Source organism: Anneissia japonica, unplaced genomic scaffold (assembly GCF_011630105.1).
Source record: "Anneissia japonica isolate Jap-2015-1 unplaced genomic scaffold, ASM1163010v1 scaffold2994_len2133135_cov197, whole genome shotgun sequence".
In the NCBI taxonomy this organism is placed as follows: domain Eukaryota; kingdom Metazoa; phylum Echinodermata; class Crinoidea; order Comatulida; family Comatulidae; genus Anneissia; species Anneissia japonica.
Genome location: NW_022728550.1, coordinates 1,758,591 through 1,775,322, shown reverse-complemented (window position 1 = coordinate 1,775,322; position 16,732 = coordinate 1,758,591). Strand labels below are relative to the sequence as shown.

At 33.5% G+C, this 16,732-nt stretch overlaps 1 protein-coding gene across 1 annotated transcript in view; it reads left to right on the top strand.

Annotated features, from left to right (window-relative positions):
* The first annotated feature begins 2,695 nt into the window (after window positions 1–2,695).
* LOC117114288 (E3 ubiquitin-protein ligase MYLIP-B-like) overlaps window positions 2,696–16,732 on the top strand; it is a 65,698-nt gene continuing 51,661 nt past the window's right edge. The window contains exons 1-2 of the mRNA XM_033257909.1: window positions 2,696–2,978; window positions 14,786–14,976. Of these exons, the coding sequence (XP_033113800.1) occupies window positions 2,892–2,978; window positions 14,786–14,976 (278 nt within the window). The 5' untranslated portion in view covers window positions 2,696–2,891. The remainder of the gene's footprint in view (window positions 2,979–14,785; window positions 14,977–16,732) is intronic.

The window sequence follows — 16,732 nt, the reverse complement described above, 5'->3', positions numbered from 1 at the left end:
CCTTTGAACCTGGAAAGCCAGAAAAATGGCCGTGCAATTACGCTGCAATAACCCTAAAAGCCGGTATACTGGCTTTGCAGGTCAGGTGATGTTATTCGGGGTAATCACCTGACCAGTATGAGTAACATGACATAATTTTGTGACATCATCATTCCCAAGTCGTTCTGACAGCCTCATACGTGTTGATTTTTTGGAAAAAACAAATTGATATTGAATAGTTTGACATTAAATGCCAACAAGCTTTACAATTGATACTTTATGACAAGAAAATACTGATGATGATGATTATTTAGGAAGTCATTTGGAAAGTGAAAGTAAGGTAGCTCTAGGCTAGGCCAATCACGATAGTGCTAGTGCCAGCAGTGGTAGTGATGATAGTTGTGCGTTGGGTTGATGGATGGCTATGGTAGCGGTACAGGGCCTAGGAGGTGATGGTGGTGATGATTGTAATAAAAAAAAAGCATATTGTGTCCGAATAACTCAGGGTGATCAGGGTACCGCAAGATGTAAATAATACAAAGTTCAAAGGGTTAAAATTGTTGATTATTTAATATTCGACAAAATATGTGTATATGTGTATGTATATGTATGTGTGTATAAGTGATGTATTAACCAACTTACTTATATTATTAGTATTAGTAATTATTTTTATCTCTATTACTATTTTTGTAAACCCTTTTTTTATTTATATTTCGTTCTACCGCAGTATTTTCTTACTATATTTTATCACAGTAATTAAGTTTTTACTGATTTTGTTATTGTTGCACGTCTTTACGGCTGTGCCTCTGGTATAAAAGAGAAGCAATAAAGTTACTTACTTACTTACTTACTTACTTACACGTTTATATTCATTATTTTTAATTATTATTATTAATTTAACTTTAATTCAAATTTTAATAACAGTACAGACTGAATTTTATGTGTTTCATATTACAAAATAGGTAGAATTCATTAAGCTGGACAGTTAATTAATTAATATAAAAAAATAACGTTAAAAAAAGATCGGCGTTTCGACTCCTTCAAGGTGTCATTTTCAAGATGAAATGATGAAGTATAGAATAGGCCTATTACAGCAACTTATAATCAATAGAAAAAACTAATCTAATAATAATCAATAATAATCTAATAATAATAATAATAATAATAATAATAATAATAATAATAATCTACAATACGTACTCTTATTAGTTAATTGATTGTACAAATTGGCATCGAAAATCACAAGCCTAATTATTACAACAACAAAAATCACTCAATGTAATAAATATAGCATGCAAGATTCACTTTAAAATAGGCAACAAAACAGATTGAAGTCAGAAAAAATAAACACTACTGGATTCAATGATTAAATAATACATTTTAATAATTAAAGACATATGCTATGCTATCAGTAGGCCTACTTTTAAAGATACTCTGTCGAAAAAGTCTGGAAAACTCCTGAAATTCAATAATTTGAATAGCTCATTTGAAACGATCAATTAATTCATTTACATACAACAAGAAACTGATCGAGAAGATTTTGCTGGATTACCTACAGTTTACTACAAAAATGCTTAAGTTGTCATGGTCTTTTATTTATATAGCGCATACCGGTATTACAATACAATGTCTCTATGCGCTTTCAAACCCAGTGTCATGACAAAAAAAAAATCAACAAGAACAAAACAGATTAAAATTGTGAGAAAAGATGCGATTTAAACCGGAATTTAAAAAGGGCCAAAGATGGAGAAGTCCTTACAAAATTTGGTAATTTGTTCAACAACTTTGGTGCAGCAACAGAGAAGGATCTATCACCATAGGTCTTCAACCGACCAGAATGACAATAGAGAGTGGTTGAGTGGTCTTTAATAATTACTCTATATAATATATATAATAAAATATTACAAACTGGCATTTACTTTAAAATAGGCATAAAATAGATGGCCAAATAAAAAAAAAAACAATACGGTACTCAAAAGAGAGAAAATATAACAACAAAACTGCGAATGTTGCAATGATAAGATAACAACAATAAAGTTGCATTTTAAAATCAAAATAACATTAAGCTAAAAGGGAATAGAAAAAAGGTGCTAGGAAAATCAGAAATATTGTGAAACAGAATTTTAAGGAAACAAGAAGAAAACAGCATGCATTGGCTCAAAGAAAATACAATGGAATAGAAATCGCACAGTAACGTTCTGAAAAAGCAAGCAAATCATTCTTTCTTCATATAGAAAAAATCGTAGTGCCACCCAACCCCACCCTCACCCCCATGATTTAATTTACCTCGCGTTTATATTGATACATAGGGCCTAATAATATATATTGTGTTAAAAGTTTGCCTTTGTCACGACCATCACACGTGACGTGTGTAGGTGGTCTACGTGTTTTCTTTTAATACGCGTGGCTTTAGAACCAACGATTTATTACCTATTTATTTCTGAGAAATCTTGAGCAATGAATAAATACTTGTGTAATAAAATAAGAACATGATTGATATTTTTAGTTATACGTAAGCTCTACCCATAATGCTGTCTTAAATTAACATTTTTACAACTGTAATGTTAAACCATGGTCTCAAGATATTACTCTGTAATGTTAAACCATGGTCAAGATTATATATTTGCCGCCCTCTGTAATTCTTAAATTTTGTTGTCATTCGTCAGCGTCGCGCTCGAGTGCTCATGCATTTCTCTGTGTTGACAACTCCTGAGATATTTTTTAAAGTATGTGCAGTAGTGCAGTCAGCTGAAAGAAGGGAAGTTGGTTGGAACTTTTGACTTTTAATTCGGATACATTAATTTTCTTTTTCTATTTGAATGTCTTGCTAGTTCGGTGATAGTTAATGTTATGAATTTATGTTAGTGGAATCAGTACCAGGACGAACGTAAGTCGGTAATTTAACGTGAAATATGTGGTGTTTTGTAAGTGAATCCCCAGCCGTGATTCGAGAGTACCGTGTACCGAAGAACGCACCAGGACAATACCTGTTTGACAAGGTAAGTTAACACACTCAGATGAAGTACCTACTAGCCTAACCACGAACTTTATAAACAAACAGTGTAAACAGTCATTGACATGCCGCCCATACAACTAAGCATATGAAGATGCTAAGCCCCAGGATCTCCTACTAGAGGCCTAGGCTAGAGTCTAGAATAGTGGCCAGCGTAGCTTAGGCCTAGGCCTATTCACACGTCAGGGCATAGCTAGGCTATGCCTGGCCCTAGGCGTATCTCTAGCTAACCTAGAGAGGGGCCAGGCCTAGACTAGTACTAATTTTATTACACTGGTAATGGTAGTACTAAAGGTAGCAGTAGCGGTAAATATGGTCAGTGTCATTGATCATGCATTTTTATAGCGCTTTGCACAATAAAACCCATCTCAAGGCAGTTTTTTTAAGCCACTACTGTATAAATAATCGTGTACTAAGGCTAGGCCCTAGGCCTAGAGAGGCTTACCTACTACTACCAGACCTAAATTTTGTTTGTGTTTGTATGGCATACACTGCACAGAACCTCACATCTGATTCTAAATATATTAGTGCAGGCGCAGGATTCTTTGTGGACCATCCATATATTTCTCCAAGTTCGATTTAAATTTATATTTATTTTTCAATTTATTATTTTTTTCTTATACCTATTTTTTTGTCAGATGACATAAAATAGGTGCGTACAATTTATACTAAAGAGTTTCTAGTAGCATAAAATGTTTTATACGCAGAAATCAAACGGTCTAATGATCAGATTTAACTTCATTTAAAATGATCTACGAAAAGTTTTCAGTTGGGTCAAAAAATGGCAATGTGCTTCTGTACCTCCTCTAAGTGTGAGTTTCTTTGAATTACATTCAAAACAAAACCCGTAAAAGCATACTGTACCTATAACATGGGCAAAACATTACCGAATCAGGCCTCCAAAACACAAACACCATCAACAGACACCTAGACAGGAAAGACCATCTGGATTTATTATATAGGCCTACTGCGGAAAAAAAAACTGAAAACCTGCATCACATCAGAATTCATGTGCAGGCAGGAGTTTAAACAGAAAAACGAAATAGGCCGTCCAAAATGGAAGCCAGTGGGCGTGGCAATGAGCCAATGGGCGGGCCACACCCCCTCCCAAACATAAGGAAAAAATAGAAAATTATGATCTTCAGAGGGCATTTAAAGATGTTTAAATTTTGGAATTTTGTCTTCAAAGGAATAGTTTTGAATTAGCTATCATAAAGGTATTTCAGTTATAGACTTAGATTGCACACGGCTACAGTATGGTTACTCAGCACATAATTTTTCTAGACTATGCAGATGCATCTTCATCTCTTGCTTTAGTCTAGTGTAAATTCTACTCTAGGTCCTTTGAATCAAGAAAAAGGCCTAAACCTACTGTATTTTGTTGACTAATAAAATTTATCTTGTGACGTTAACAACAAATCTTCTTTACAGTATTTCATGAATTAATTATAACCAGAGAGTTACATACGCAACAATATTATGTTCGGGAACCGAATCTCAAGTACTGTATTGTATTTGCAGAGCCACATGCAGGCGTTGTGGGCGACTCAGAACCGTCCATTTTCCAGCGGGATATAAATGTTTTTAACACAACGCGTGTTTGTACAGTAAGTGAACTTTTCACTGGTAGGCAATGGTTAAGCCTTACTTTTTTGGGAATCCCCACCGAATATTGTATGAAAACAACGTACATTCAATCAATAAAGGTAATTTTTATCAAACGTAATTATAATTTAGATTTAGTTTAATGTAACAGTCGATAGATTTGAAGAATATAAAGAATTTGCTAAAGGTAGACCAGGCCCAATTAGGCTAGGCCGAGGTGATTAGGCCAAGCCGTCCAAATCATCACAGTGAAAGTGACCATCCTAAATAATTGTTGGCTGGACGGGTTGCTGGCTAAGTCTATGTGTGCAGGATATAACAATCGGTGCTCGTACTGCTGTAGGCGTTTTGAGGAGAAACCTTTCATCCTGTCCTAGGAGTGTTAAGGAGCGTGCATACCAAGTCCTTTTTCGCCAGTGACGTCATGGTAAAATCGTATATAATCGCCTATAACTTCATAAAAAAAAAGCCAAAAAACGATTTTAAGGTTGATTCTATTATTAATGGCATATAAAAAATCCTCTTTAACACAAAAAATCATTTTGCTAGTTCTCTTTTAAACACGTTCAACTTTTTTTGATACAATTTGATAGTATGTGATATGATGTTATCGTACACATATATGGGCACATCACATTTTTTTGTCACATAAAATTTGATAGTGTAGACAAAACTTTACAAGATAAATTTTGTGCTGGTTAACATCTTTTCCAAGTCTATGTAGAACCATCAAGCCGACCAGGAAGAAGCACCAGCATCCTCAGCTACCAAAATATTCAAAATTGCCAGCCAACTAAACCTGATTTCCAAATATGACTATGCTTGGGCACATCAACTTTTTTTTGGTAAATTATAAATGTATGTTAGTTTTTACATTAAGAAGAAGTAAATTTATTAAAATTATGGTAAGCTTTATTTGATGAATTATGACATTATATAAAATCGAAATAAAAAATAGAATGGAATCGATGGAATTGCTAGGCTCAAGATTTTTAGGAATCTTAAAGGACATTTGAACTATTACGTGCTATGCCTACAGTGCAGTAGTCCTGCATTTTTTGATGGATGAGTGAGAAAGTTAAATTTATATAGGAAAGATTCAATTTATATGCACAAGCATTTCAGTATAATGAAGTATTAGGACACATATTAAGAGGCGTACTGTAGGTTGTAATTACCCACCATGGTGCTTTTTATCAACTTTACTAGAGCTCAAAATGATATAATACTATATTTACCCCCTTGATATACAGTAAATGCCTCTCTAGAGCCTTATTTGGAATAAACTCCTGCCTCGAATGAACGGTCTAAAGCGCTTATTTTTTCCTCGAATAAACAAACGCCCCCTTAAATGACTGTAAACAAATCTTATGGAAGCAACATCATTCTTAAGACAGTAGAATTACATTTTTCATTAAAGGAAAATACAATATTAAGTTCATATATTATTTTATAATTGTTTTTTTGACTTTGCTATTAGTACATACAGTAGTCCATCAGGGTGATTGTAAGTATCTGCAAATTCTGTACTGTGACACAGTATAGTATCGTGCCATGCTGCAGTTGATAACAGACAAATTCCACTTAAAAATTTAAATAAATACATGATAATAAATTTATGCACATAGCAATTTGGAAGGTAATGCAAATATCAATTTTCTGTTTCATAATCATGATGACAGTTGATGATGCCATTCTAAAAACATTTTTTCTTTCTTGCCAGAAAATAACGTAATTCTCTCATGTGATTATACAAACATTTTTTAAAATTTAACAAGAAATGCACTGATTTGTATACTTTGAAGAATGATGACTAACGGCAAGTCACAGTGTTATATTTGTATGACTTTACTGGACAGACTGACTCCCGATTAACTAATTACATTTGAAAAAACAAATGTCATCTGCCCACTGGCATGCGTTCTGTAAATTGTCTACGATTCTCATACTGCATTTCAGGCATTTAAACCTGTTTGTAAATTCTCATCAATGCTACAGAATCAATAGGCATTTTGAAGCATAGCGGTAATCAATGGATTTCATTTAAAGTTAAACACTGTAGGTTGAATGTTATTGATGACTGATGTGATATTGGATTTTCATCAGAGCATGTTGCTACTTATTCATATACCTATATTTAAACCAGTTACTATGTCTCCATATAAACCGGTTAACTGTGCTAGTTAAACCTATTAAAAAGCTGGTAAACTAGTCAAAGTTGCAGTCACACATCAAAGATTGGCATAGTGCAGATTACTGTATGCTTTTTGGCAGTTAAAGTTGTTTAGGCTTTGAAGTGACTATCAAAAAAAGGTAAAAACTATGAAATAGATACTGTAAATATTAGGAATCGTAGGCTACCGTACACAAATCTCGATTGAGTGCAAAATAGTAGGGGGGGGGGGCCACAATTATTTTGGGGGGCATGTGCATCCCCAACAGTACATCCACCACTGCTGAAGATTACTTGTTTTTATTGTTAATCCTAACCAACTTAGTTTAAATTTTATCTCAATTTGTTAATTTTCTTCAGTTGTCTTTATATTTAAAGGGTATATTTTTTTTTACCAAAACCCCATTGAATTATCCTATTGTAATGGCAAACAGGTAAAAATCCTCAATGGTCTAAATGATGGTACTATGTCCTTTTGATTCTATGTAGCAAGAGCAGTTTTCTTATCCGAGAACGTAAAGTGGGACGTTGCATGATGCACTGACCTGCTTCCATGAAAAGGTCATTAGACAAGATTGATTCACTCTATTATCTAGTAGAACAATGTTCATTACACCTTATGAAGTAATTAAATATGGATGACAATAAATGCTGACCTGATGGAATAAGGATGTAGTGTACAGTAACTGTCGAGTCAATAAAGTCATTTTTTAAGTGCATTATTTTTTTTTGGTCAAACCGAATTGCGCATGTGTACAGTACATTCTCATTCATTCTGTTGTCGTGTGTACACGTGTTTAAACATGTGATAAATATTTGAAAATCAAGAACCACCACTAGCCTATGCCTATATCTGAGCCATGACCATTAAAAAGTCATTTCAACAACATCTAAAAGTGACCAATGACAGTGTACTATTGTTCTAAATCAAAATATAAGAAATTGTTTCTTGTCTGCCCTGGTAATGTACCCTAATTGACCTCCATGAATGGAACAAGAAAATAAATCCATAGGATTTGTGAAAGTGTTTTTGTGAAAAGGCAATCTGTTCTACAGTAAGCATTAGGTTTTTAGTTCCACACCATGTAATACTCAATCCACTGTGATCGCTGCTTACTGACGGACGTCGCTTTTTGACTTGAAAACAGAACACTGACAGAAACCTTGAGAGGCCTAGCAGCTTACAGACCATATAATGAGTTCCATAACCACTTTAATCCCAGCAACTTGAAAATTCTCCCTGTTGCGCAGTTATAATATCATATGACGTATCAGTTAAGACCCATTGAGAAGTCAGTATTGTGTGACTGTTTATCAGGTGGCAAATTCTCATTTCCATAACTAGTGATGTACTATATGATAAATTTTGTAGTTCATCAACCTGTATATAATTACTGTAACTTACAAAGTTAAGCTGGAAATTACAGATGAACTCTAAAATATAAACAAGGCATGTTCTAGAGAAAATAAAACTTTCGAATTAAATGAAAATTTAATTAATATTTGTAGCTAGTATTTGATAAAATGGGCCAGTGACAATGATAATGACAATAATTAATGATATGATGATCATAATAAATATTAATATTAATGATATGATGATGATGATAATAAAAATAATAATTTATTTAAACATACACTTTTATAACGGTGGCACACGCCAAATGACGATGCGTTCAAAAGAAACAAGAAATTCTGTTTAACTAGACAATTCAATTAAGTAATTGACCAAAAATGAATGGCATAATGCAAAATTTCAAGTAAAGCAATGAGTTTGTATAAATGAAATTGCTACGGAAAAAAACAACCCCAAATTAACTTAGCAATCCAAAATAAACAACAAAAAGGGAAGTTGCAGACAACTAATAATTTATAGTATCAAATGTCTATAATTGTATGTCTATTTTGGACTACATTAATTAAATTTTTTGTCAAGTTGTGAAAAAAAAGAAGTTAAAAACAAAAACAATTCTCGCTCATTGTGAATTGAACTGTTTGGAGAAAACGTCTTCCAAGTAAAATTGTGCAACTCAGTAAAGTCAAGTTATTTAAATCTTGAAACACCATGAGTCGCTATTGAATAACAACACGTTCTCTGTCAGGTGTATGACCCCTAGTAAAGTAGCATGTCGCTAAAGCGATGACCCAGCACAGTTGCCATTCACAAGTAAACAATGCCATTTTCAGGTTCACAGTCACACCAACAATGTTCATATTGATCTTTCTTTATAATTGGTTGGAGAACTTCTTGCCATAGACAAGAACTCTTGACACGATTTGTTGCAAACAAAAGGTGGGAGGGTGGTAACTTCTGGTCCAAACAATATTATTGGATATGTTTCAACAGCCCTGTAGTCATGATGGACAGGTTGATTGTTTATTGTCTGCAGTTAGGTGACTGAATTTTGACATTCGCTCTGCCTGAAATTCCAAGTAATAAAATAAAACTTGGCCTGTATTTTCTAATTTCTTACCAAACTGTAGGGATGAGCAGTGGTTCATTCAACTGAAGAAATACACATGGGACCTCAAATTCATTTTGCTGTAGGCCCACACCAAATGTACTACCAACAATGTTCATATTGATCTTTCTTTATAATTGGTTGGAGAACTTCTTGCCATAGACAAGAACTCTTGACACGATTTGTTGCAAACAAAAGGTGGGAGGGGGGTAACTTCTGGTCCAAGCAATATTATTGGATATGTTTCAACAGCCCTGTAGTCATGATGGACAGGTTGATTGTTTATTGTCTGCAGTTAGGTGACTGAATTTTGACATTCGCTCTGCCTGAAATTCCAAGTAATAAAATAAAACTTGGCCTGTATTTTCTAATTTCTTACCTAACTGTAGGGATGAGCAGTGGTTCATTCAACTGAAGAAATACACATGGGACCTCAAATTCATTTTGCTGTAGGCCCACACCAAATGTACTCTAATAAACAATGGAGTCTGTGACTAAGTGCTTAACAGCAAACTTTGATTTTTAATGCAGTATCTTCACAAAGAATGGGACTTTTTTAGCCAAAAACAAGATCTTGATTTTGAGTGTAGATTGGACTCTAGAGAATGTATGGTTTCAAAGTTTGTTTTTAATGAACTTTTATTAGCAATTTATTAATTGTGTTAGTTGATGGACCTCGTGTCTACAGTATGCTCCCATCTGTCTGTATAATTTTTACAGTATTTTTAGTGAATGTGAATTTTATTGTAAGGAATTTATTGAAACTTAATGAAATTAGTAAAGCAGAATAATTACAGAATCTACCTCTCATGGACCCCCCCCCCACATACACACACACACGCACACACACACATTACACTTTCCAGTTGCTTAATCCATAGTGCTTGCAATTTAAGTAATGTACAGGTAAGGTACAGAATGCACTATAGCTTGGTTCACGTCGAACTTTTATCTAGATATACATCCAGTTAACTAGTTAAAAGTTCGACGTGAACCACTCAATTATAGCTAGATAAAAGGCTTAAGTGACTTAAGTTAAGTGACTTAACTTTACTAGAATAACGGTAAATTAACTTGCTTAACGGTAAAGTCGGCTCGGATTACAAGGACATGATTACGTAACGTAGGCATCTAAGCCCGCGTTGTTGTATTGTACCACCATATCATCTTCTGGCTGGCAACAACGTACTCCAACAATGCTAGCAACAGCATCGAAGTAGTCTCATTAGTCTGGTTTTCAGAAATTACTTGTAATATTATGGGTAAAAACCAAGCAAACGTCCGTTTTACGAATAGTCGATATTACCAGTGACCTTTGCATCATCGACCAAGTAATAACGTTAAAAGTCCAATTGCGTACATTTTTCAAAGTGATAATGTATATTTTTCTTAATAATAAAATCAGATTTGTTGTATTTATTTATTGACAATTCAATCTTTTCCATTTCTGCTATAATAGTCGCTATTAATTCAGTTTCAACGAACTACCACCAACGCCAGTCGTTAAAATGAGCACACATGGTTACGATGACAAAATAAAGCCGACCAGCTGCACTGGTCGGCTAGGTTAGGTAGTGGAAACTCACACTTTCTCTACAGTAGTTTACAATTTTTTTTTAACGAATACCACTTGGTACTAGAGGTTCGTAAAATACAGTAGATGTTTTATTAAATAAGCCTTTCCACCGTGTGACATCAATGGCCTGAAACTGGCTGGCTGTTTATCTGGCTCTAACTTGGCATCGAACGCAATTAGGGGATTATCGTATCATGTTTCAAGACGGGTATATCTAGATAAAGTTCGACGTGAACCAGGCTTATGTAGGCCTACACTTAAACTCACCTATTTTATCATCAAAGTTCATTAAGATCTAGAGCTTTTGTTTAAGGATTAATTAACTGTGAATTGGTATTAATACAAATAGAGTACTTCACCAGTGTCTTATGGGTACATTGATCCTGATGAATGGTTTAGATCATCACCTCCCTGATTTGTCTAACACCTTCAGTTTTGACAATGGAATGCGCTTCATGGAAATTAAAGACATTTACTGTAATCTCCACAGGGGAGAAGTGGGCTTAATATCAGTTGGATTTATTGGCCAGTACTTTCATATCAGCTGCACTCATCACTTTGATTATGTGCATTCAAAACAGTTTTAATGAGACTAAACAAAAAGGTTCTTCCTTTCGCATGCAGTAGGAAAAGGCATGCAAAACCAAATACCACCAGTATCATCTTGAATAAATTGATGCAATACAGTATGTATAATATACAGGTAATTTGAGGGTTTTTTCTTTATTTTTCCTCGCTTTTTTTTTGCATTTTTGCCACTCTAGAATTTACCTAAAGGGGCTGGCAAGCAATAAATTAAACAAATCATTGTGAATGCTACTAGTACTTAAGTAATAATATCAGAAGTACAGTTGTAAGATAATTTGAAAGAATTATTGAATGTTTTTTAATTCCCTGTTAGTATAATTTTTTCTTACCATAATTCTACTGTATTTATAATAATAATAATGAATCATGATAGTGTTTGTTTTAGATTCAAATTTGAAAATCCATAACAGCTGACCATTACTGATTGAAATAACAAGTAGAAGGACATAGAACAATGATAGAATATTGACTGCTTTTGTAACATTCGATTATAAAAACAATCATCAAATTTATATTGATATCAATAGGCCTTCTGTCCACAAAATGCTACTTACTTATTAGTATCAAAGCTATTTTTAAAGTGAAGCTATCTGTAATTAGTTGATTATTCATTATTTGGAGTATATTACATTGTTTATTTTTGTTTAATTTCCTTTAAATGAGTCATTATTTTACATATTTTACTACAGTATCACAATACTTTTTACAATAAGATACTGTTATTTTAAATATATAGGATTGTTTAACCTTACTTATATATTGGTATGTGTGATGTAATGCTTTCAAAGGTTAGGCTACTGTATATTGGTAGAAAATTAAATAAGTCATTGTTGTTGTTGTCACCGCCGCTGTGTCTTCATGTCCTTCATTATTACCATCATTCTGATATCCATATTTCATTGTCCCCATCTTCACAGTCATTGTTGATTTTTTAAATATTTGATTCCAAGTTGGTTTTTTTTATTTTTTTATTTTTTTTTAGTGTCGTCTGTTTTGTGTATATTGGGACCCTTCTGGAAATAAATCCTGTGTTGGGATTTAGAGTGTTGTCCCAGATATCGGCATTGATGACGTGCTTGTTTTCTCATTTGTGTTTCTCTGTATTCTGTTTTTCCAGTTTTGTGATGTTGTTCTGCTTATATCTAATAAATCAAAATTCCAGTGCTGTCGTCATCACCATCACCACCATGATTTTTGTTTTGGTCATCAGCATCATCGTCATTGTCATTGTCATCATCATAATCATCATCCTCATCATTACCATAAATATATTCATATTCATCCTTTCCACCAACACGAACATCATCATCATCATCATCCATAATAAAGATACGATTCTCCAGACAACAACCAGGTTTCATAGTGTGAATCAACAGTAACTGCACTAGAATGCTTTCAGTAATGTTTACATTGTAATAATAGATGTATGTGAAGTACTTTACTATATGAAGTGAAGGAAATAGGCCTACAGTATTACTCAGTATGTTTTACTACTGTGTAGTACTAGAATACTGTAGGTTATAATAGAATAAAATAATAATAATTTATTCGGAAACTACACTTTTGAAACTTTTTACATGATAAAGGTGCATCCAAAAATTAAAGTAAACATGAGATAAATGGCAAAAAAACAAAGTCTTAAAAACAATTTTGAGTAAACATCACTCAAGCAATTGACAAGGCCACCCCCATCCAACACCCACCCTTATCAAAGTATGATATTAAATGATGCCTCAATAAAAGCGAAATGACGGACAAAATGAACATGTCAATCCCCTTAGTGACCCTTTTCCATTAAAAGTAAATATATATAATACGAAGTCAACAAAACTTAAGACTAAAAATTCTAAATGCAGTAAATGACAAAGGAAAATGAAGTAAAATGATTCCAGTTATTAAAATTAGCAATATTGTTATTATATCCAATAACAATTGATCAATTCAAAGTCCAACATTTTCATTTTTCTACTTGGAGACTCCACGTACTGTATTATAAATTATCCAATGTTTTTAAAAAATAAAAGATTGTCTTTGTTTAGCCTCAAAACGTAATGCATTGAAGCATGCAATTTATTATAACTATTCCTTTATCAGTATTATGCCTGTTAAAGGCATGAATTGCTGAACCTTTAGCCTGGGGGGTTCTCTCTACCTCTGCAAATTGCTGTCATCTCAGGCAAATGTTGTACTGTACAATAATTAGCTAATAGCTTTTTCCCCATTGCAATTACTATAGTAATTACATTGCACTACCTTGAATTCCTGTTTTAATATTCATGTTTTATTGAATTTAGCTTTCATATAATGCTCATACATTTAGAATTTAAAAGTATAAGCCCTATCCACATCATACAGTACATTTAGTATAAGGCCCAATAAAAAAAGTATTAGTTTATTACCCTTACATGCATGTCTTCTACAGTATGGAACTGGAAAAAATTTTTTTTTAAATTCTTCTTTATTACATAGTTAGTAGATATTGTTTGTATTATCTCAATCATGTTTTACTTTGAATATTAACGCACCAGCAAGTAACCCAGGGGTTATGTTTGGTGTTAGCAGAATAACAAATAAAAAAAAAGCCTCGTTCCCTCATCACTTTTTCAGCCTAGATACACTTTTTTTGTTTTTAATAAGAACCAGTAAAATTTTGCCCAGGCTCAGTGTTCTTATTTTTCGGCTGATTTCAGGCTCAAAATGTTATTTTGTTCTTATTTTTACACACTTTCCAAACATAGAAAATTATTAATATTCTACAGTCAGTATAATTATTACTTCAATGTATTATAGAAGGTATTACATTGTAACACTTACTGCAGAAAAGGTACAGATAGATTTGTTGGTTTACTATTTAAAAAGAAAAATAAAACAAGTGTAGGTTAATAAAATAATACCTTTTAGGGCCTAAAATTTTTGCAGTATTTTTACCTTAGAATTAGATTAGTTTTAAAACTTAGATAGATACACAACATGATTTAGTTTATTATTTAGCTAAAAATGTAACACTAGTGACAGGCTCAAACATTTTAATACTATACATGTATACTATAATAATATTGTTATTGAATTCTTATTGAAGTTTGCATACTTGAAGTCTATTTTTGTACCTCTATACTTGATGGTGTCTAACTGGGGTACATTGTACAGTTACCATAAATTTACTGTAGCATAAATTTAATCTTGCCATGTTTTATAGTAGGTTAGAAAATCAGTTGAAATTTAAGTGTTATGATATTACTTGGCAGTAGTATGATTGTTTAAGTTTTTACTTGTCAAGTACTGAAGTTCAACTTTTCTACTTCATTAATCCTAGAAATTTATATAACATTGAGATGAGTTAATGAATACCTGTTCATGTGATTTATCAAGCTAACATCTTTTGTTTGCAGGTTTGTGATGACCTTGGCATTATTGAGAAGGATTACTTCGGCCTCCGGTTCCGTGGCAAGAAGTCTGAACTCCTCTGGCTGAACCTAAGGAACCCGCTTCGCCTGCAACTGAGGGGGAAGTCGCCCCATCGATTTAGTCTCCAGGTTAAATTCTTTGTGTCCCCACAGGAGTTACAGCAGCCAATGACAAGGTAAAAAAATAATTTGAAGGATAATTAATTGCTGTTATGTTAATAATCTATCCTTGACTTAAAAAATTACTAATCATGTGTATACTCAATGTAACGGAGGCTACTTAACATTAGCAAGCAATATTCTGTCATTTTATAATGAGTGAACAATGTTCGTACTAAACAAGCTCACCAGATATTTCACAGTACGACTGAAGAAACTACAACTCTAGGGTTGACTGGGGTTCAACAGCTTAATGCATAAGAAATTTCTAATCGAGCGGATTATTTATAAAGAATAAATATTATTTATTATTTTTTGTATTGTTTATAAACAATCTTATAATTTGTGTATTATTTTGTTCTTGTATGTGTTTTATCTTATTTGTAACTGAGGGGCATCTGACTCCTCGGAGTTATAGTAAATTTTTGCTTAAGCTGCCCTTGACTATAGACTACCCTTGACTATTGTTGTTTGATTATGTATTCTGTTTTTGGTCAAATAAATAAATAATAGTGTCGATTTGTATAGTGTGGTATCCATCAAACAAGATGATCATAGCGCCTAATGTGTGGACTAGTAGCTCATTCAGTGAATTTCATCGCCCCTTAGGGTGCCTTCGTGTCTATACCACCTGGTATACGGGTCCCAGCAACTCTCGTCATCCACCACAGGGGTAGTCTATAGCAGCATACCGGGGTATCGAGTTAAGAAGTTAACATTACCAACTCAGCATCAGGTTTATAGTATAAATCAACATATGATATGATGGTGATTTAAAGTTTGAACGAAAGTTAAATTTTATAAAATAGAATCCACTAAGAAATATTTCAAAAACTGATATTTGTGGTTCAGATTCTAGGCCTATATAACTCTTCAAAGACATGACGGATGTCTAACCCCTCTGATTTTTTCAATCAGTGAGGTGATCGACCCATAAATGAGATTTCCATGTGACAGGAAATTCAGTAGAACTGGGATCATAGAGCTTGGTATGAGATTATTCTGTCGCCATGGTACTGATACTGCATTACAGTTTTGGTGGCCTTGATATACAGTATCCAACAGAGTTGAGGCTTATTACTCATACAATTTTTTTGGTATATTTTTTCAATAAATTTTTTTGTAAGAACTTACGGTAGTTAGCAATCAAAGAAAACAGCCAAAAAGATATTTTAAGGCTCAAATTAAAAAATGTAAATTTTAGATGACTTAACGTATAGCAGATTTAATAGGCATCTACCACAACCTAAAAAAAAACAAATTTGCATTCTGGGCTGTGCTCATTATCCACCCTATCTCTCTCTCCTTTCTCTTTCCCCCCCTCCCCCATAAAGTTTTCAAAAGCTTTAGAAAGGCCATCCTCTTTTCTTCGTAAGGTTTCTTTGTATTTTGATTCGCTGTAATGTTTGATGTTTTAATGTGTTGCTGAATTTGGGGTTGGGTAAACCGGCTTTGCTACAGTGATTTGATTCACTCTGGTTGTCCCTGGTCTCCCCAAATTTCAGCTTTTTTTGTTGTTGTTGTAAATGACCAAATAAATAATGAAATGAAATGAAAAGTATTTAAAAATGGAGAAAGTTTGAGAGTGCCATTTCCAGCCATCTAGAGGTGCCATACAGTAGTTACCATGGTGGGGCTGAGGTAGTCTACTGTATACCCTCCATCTTTGAAAGTCCCTACCTGGGCCCTATCCGTTTTAAATTCCTGTATCTGCCATTGACTTTTTGGTGCCATCAACTCAACTGGTGTCTACAGTAGTAGTGGCCCCAAACC